The sequence below is a fragment of the Leishmania braziliensis genome, chromosome 2 (assembly GCF_000002845.2).
Source record: "Leishmania braziliensis MHOM/BR/75/M2904 complete genome, chromosome 2".
NCBI classification, from domain to species: domain Eukaryota; phylum Euglenozoa; class Kinetoplastea; order Trypanosomatida; family Trypanosomatidae; genus Leishmania; species Leishmania braziliensis.
In genome coordinates this window covers 283,806-288,797 of record NC_009295.2, presented here as the reverse complement: position 1 = coordinate 288,797, position 4,992 = coordinate 283,806, and the positions used below count along the sequence as shown (strand labels likewise).

At 59.5% G+C, this 4,992-nt stretch overlaps 2 protein-coding genes across 2 annotated transcripts; both read right to left on the bottom strand.

Moving 5' to 3' along the window:
• Window positions 1-1,846: 1,846 nt before the first annotated feature.
• On the bottom strand, window positions 1,847-3,391 carry LBRM_02_0680 (hypothetical protein; the record flags this gene model as incomplete). The annotated part of the gene is made up of 1 exon (XM_001561531.1): window positions 1,847-3,391. One exon carries the CDS (start codon window positions 3,389-3,391, stop codon window positions 1,847-1,849), a length of 1,545 nt encoding a protein of 514 aa, XP_001561581.1.
• An 883-nt stretch (window positions 3,392-4,274) lies between these two features.
• Window positions 4,275-4,856, bottom strand: LBRM_02_0670 (putative peptidyl dipeptidase; the record flags this gene model as incomplete). Its single annotated transcript, XM_001561530.1, has 1 exon — window positions 4,275-4,856. One exon carries the CDS (start codon window positions 4,854-4,856, stop codon window positions 4,275-4,277), a length of 582 nt encoding a protein of 193 aa, XP_001561580.1.
• Window positions 4,857-4,992: the final 136 nt, after the last annotated feature.

Sequence of the window (4,992 nt, the reverse complement as noted above, 5' to 3'; positions counted from 1 at the left end):
GGCCTCGGAAAGGAGAAAAAAGGAATCGACGGATGTGCTTCTGAACAACATAACAAAGGGGGCCACCACGGCAGGGCCTCGGAAAGGAGAAAAAAGGAATCGACGGATGTGCTTCTGAACAACATAACAAAGGGGGCCGCCACGGCAGGGCCTCGGAAAGGAGAAAAAAGGAATCGACGGATGTGCTTCTGAACAACATAACAAAGGGGGCCGCCACGGCAGGGCCTCGGAAAGGAGAAAAAAGGAATCGACGGATGTGCTTCTGAACAACATAACAAAGGGGGCCGCCACGGCAGGGCCTCGGAAAGGAGAAAAAAGGAATCGACGGATGTGCTTCTGAACAACATAACAAAGGGGGCCGCCACGGCAGGGCCTCGGAAAGGAGAAAAAAGGAATCGACGGATGTGCTTCTGAACAACATAACAAAGGGGGCCGCCACGGCAGGGCCTCGGAAAGGAGAAAAAAGGAATCGACGGATGTGCTTCTGAACAACATAACAAAGGGGGCCGCCACGGCAGGGCCTCGGAAAGGAGAAAAAAGGAATCGACGGATGTGCTTCTGAACAACATAACAAAGGGGGCCGCCACGGCAGGGCCTCGGAAAGGAGAAAAAAGGAATCGACGGATGTGCTTCTGAACAACATAACAAAGGGGGCCCCCACGGCAGGGCCTCGGAAAGGAGAAAAAGGAATCGACGGATGTGCTTCTGAACAACATAACAAAGGGGGCCGCCACGGCAGGGCCTCGGAAAGGAGAAAAAGGAATCGACGGATGTGCTTCTGAACAACATAACAAAGGGGGCCCCCCCGGCAGGGCCTCGGAAAGGAGAAAAAAGGATCCACGGGATGTGCTTTTGAACAACATAACAAAGGGGGCCCCCCCCGGCAGGGCCTCCGAAAGGGAAAAAAAGGAATCCACGGATGTGGCTTTTGAACAACATAAAAAAAGGGGGCCCCCCCGGCAGGCCCCCGGAAAGGAAAAAAAGGAATCCCCCGGATGTGTTTTTAAAAAAAAAAAAAAAGGGGGCCCCCCCCGCAGGGCCCCCGAAAGGGAAAAAAAGGAATCCACGGATGTGCTTTTAAAAAAAATAAAAAAAGGGGGCCCCCCCGGAAGGGCCTCGGAAAGGAGAAAAAAGAATCGCCGGATGTGCTTCTGAACAACATAAAAAAGGGGGCCCCCCCGGCGGGGCCTCGGAAAGGAAAAAAAGGAATCCCCGGATGTGCTTTTTAACAAAAAAAAAAAGGGGGCCCCCCCGGCGGGGCCTCGGAAAGGAGAAAAAAGGAATCCACGGATGTGCTTCTAAAAAACATAAAAAAGGGGGCCCCCCCGGCAGGGCCTCGGAAAGGAAAAAAAAGGAATCGACGGATGTGCTTCTGAACAACATAACAAAGGGGGCCCCCACGGCAGGCCCTCGGAAAGGAGAAAAAGGAATCGACGGATGTGCTTCTGAACAACATAACAAAGGGGGCCGCCACGGCAGGGCCTCGGAAAGGAGAAAAAAGGAATCGACGGATGTGCTTCTGAACAACATAACAAAGGGGGCCGCCACAGCAGGGCCTCGGAAAGGAGAAAAAGGAATCGACGGATGTGCATTTGAACAACATAACAAAGGGGGCCGCCACAGCAGGGCCTCGGAAAGGAGAAAAAGGAATCGACGGATGTGCTTCTGAACAACATAACAAAGGGGGCCGCCACGGCAGGGCCTCGGCGAAAGATCAAAAAGAGGACGCACCACGTGTGGTGTCTGGCAGATGTTCAAGAACACCCGTCCATCACGTGTGCGGCCGCAAAAAAAGGGAGGAATAAACGCTCTTGCACGTCGCGAATCCGAGGTAGGGTGAATTACTTTAATATTTTATGGGACGCCCTGTGGATGTGCGCACGGCATCGCCGCCGGTGAAGCTAAAAGGGCTCCACCGTGAGTGCTGAACGGCCGGTTGCGGCCCCTCCTGCTTCCAGAGCGATACGGCAGGCACTGCCTGTTGCTGGGGTGTGCTAAGGGGATAATGAATGGCCGGTTGCGGCCCCTCCTGCTTCCACAGCGATACGGAAGGCACTGCCTGTTGCTGGGGTGTGCTAAGGGGATAATGAATGGCCGGTTGCGGCCCCTCCTGCTTCCACAGCGATACGGCAGGCACTGCCTGTTGCTGGGGTGTGCTAAGGGGATAATGAATGGCCGGTAGCGGCCCCTCCTGCTTCCTCAGCGATACGGCATCGCCGCCGGTGAAGCTAAAAGGGTTCCACCGTGAGTGCTGAACGGCCGGTAGCGGCCCCTCCTGCTTCCACAGCGATACGGCAGGCAGTGCCTGTTGCTGGGGTGTGCTAAGGGGATAATGAATGGCCGGTTGCGGCCCCTCCTGCTTCCACAGCGATACGGAAGGCACTGCCTGTTGCTGGGGTGTGCTAAGGGGATAATGAATGGCCGGTTGCGGCCCCTCCTGCTTCCACAGCGATACGGCAGGCAGTGCCTGTTGCTGGGGTGTGCAAAGGGGATAATGGAGGGGCGGCATCGTCGCTGCATCGCTCTCCTCAGTGCACAGGCCTACGCGCCGGAATCGCTCGATCCCGAGTTCCCGTCGCTGGCGCACTCTGAAGCGGATTTCAGCAGCAGAGAAACCGGCCCGGCTGTAGAGACCGAGTAGAGCACCGCCCAGCCGACTTCCGCGATCGGTGCGCTGCTTCTTACAGCCACACAAGGGGCGGCTGCCGCGACGTCTCCCGCATCGGGTGCCAGAGGGGCCACTCACCGGCCGCAGCGGAATCGGCTGGCCCACCGCAGAGGCCACACCAACTGCGGTATCCGTGTCCGTGCGTGGGAGCACATCGCCCGGCGGCAGCGTCGCTGCATCGCTCTCCTCAGTGCACAGGCCTACGCGCCGGAATCGCTCGATCCCGAGTTCCCGTCGCTGGCGCACTCTGAAGCGGATTTCAGCAGCAGAGAAACCGGCCCGGCTGTAGAGACCGAGTAGAGCACCGCCCAGCCGACTTCCGCGATCGGTGCGCTGCTTCTTACAGCCACACAAGGGGCGGCTGCCGCGACGTCTCCCGCATCGGGTGCCAGAGGGGCCACTCACCGGCCGCAGCGGAATCGGCTTGCCCACCGCAGAGGTCACACCAACTGCGGCGTCCGCGTCCGTGCGTGGGATCACATCGCCCGGCGGCATCGTCGCTGCATCGCTCTCCTCATTGCACAGGCCTACGCGCCGGAATCGCTCGATCCCGAGTTCCCGTCGCTGGCGCACTCTGAAGCGGATTTCAGCAGCAGAGAAACCGGCCCGGCTGTAGAGACCGAGTAGAGCACCGCCCAGCCGACTTCCGCGATCGGTGCGCTGCTTCTTACAGCGGCACAAGGGGCGGGGGGCGGGGCTCTGCGCCATCGAGTCGTGGTCCATGGTTGGCGAGACAGGCTTATCAGATGCGCAGAGGGAAGGAGGGAGGCGAGCGGGCCAACGCAGGCAAAGAGAGAAAAGAGAGGGAATACGGAGAGAAGAGCACGGGGAAAGGGTCCCGTGTGTGTGTGTCTGTGTGTGTGTGTGTGTGTGTCTATGTATGTGTGTCTGTGTGTGTGTGTGTGTGTGTGTGTGTATGTGAGCGTGTGTGGGTGTGTAGGTGTGTACGTGGTGAGTGCGAGGAAAGGCGCTGCATCTTCATCCGTAGGCGTAGAACGGGTACATCGCAGGCATACACGCACGTGGGGAGCAAAGGGAAGACGGAAGGGTGGACGTGAAGGGAGACAAAGGAGAGAGAGCGAGGGATGGGAGGAGGTGGGGGTGGGGTGGCAGCACGCCAGAGGGAGGATGGCGCCAAGGGAGCCGTCTACGGAAGCAGGGGCGTTGGGGTGTGGTGTCATTCGATCGAAGAGTGGCAAGCACCTTTGCCCGGGGAGGGGGGCTGCAAGGCGGCCCCCTTTCGGGCAGACGGTCTCGGAAGCCGGATTACCAGGCCTGCGCCGCGGATGCCTTCACCGACGCACCCACGCGGAGGGAGAAGGGGAGGAGGATGGCCTTGTACGCGATGCGCAATGATGAAAAGGTGGTGAAACGAAGCACCGAAGGGGTCGCGACTGCCGTACAGAGAAGGCCGCAGCGCAGAGTCGAGAGCAGCGATGAAATGACCTTCGCCGCTTAGCTCCAACCCATCCGCGCTGGCGTAGGCGTTCGGCGAACACAAGCGACACGAACAGGGACGAGGACAGAAAAGGAGAGAAGGCGAAACTTTGAGGAAGAGGGAGGAAGAGCGCAGCGGCACACACGCACACACACATCATAATCAAGCCTACTCGCCCAGCAGACCGTTGATGCGCAGGAACGCCTTCATGTTGGCCTTGCGGCCAGCGAACTTCTCGTACGCAACGTTGGCGTCCACCGAGTTGCCCACAGAGAGCACGCGCGCGCGCAGGTGATCTCCGTTCTCGCGCGTCAGCCCACCGCTCTCCAGGAACCACTCGAGCCCGTCGCAGTCCAACACCCGCGCCCACTCGTACACGTAGTAGTTCGAGGCGTACCCGCCAGCGACAATGTGCAGGAAGTACCCACTGTGGTAGCGCGGCGGCACCTCGGTCATCCCAACTCCAAAGGCCCTCATTGCCGCCTCCTCCGTGGCACGATGCCAGTGGAGATCGAGGTACGCCGCCTTGTCCACCTCGATGGTATGGAGGCCGGCACCGTACGTCTCGGCCGCCTTCATGCGGTCCACCAGCGCCTGCGGGATCGGCTCCTTGGTCTCGTAGTGAAGCGCGTAGTTCTTCAGCACGGCATCGTACATCGCCCAGTGATCGTTGATCTGCGATGGGAACTCGAGGAAGTCACGGGCGGTGCTCGTGCCGGAGAGTGTTGAGTACTGGAGGTTGCTTAGCATGCCGTGGAGTCCGTGGCCGAACTCGTGGAAGAGCGTCGTCCCGTTGTCACGGGTCAACAAGGCCGGCCTTCCCTCCGCCGGCTTCACAGTGTTCAGCACGTTGTACTCGATGGCTTTTGGCCAAGCAGGGGGGGCC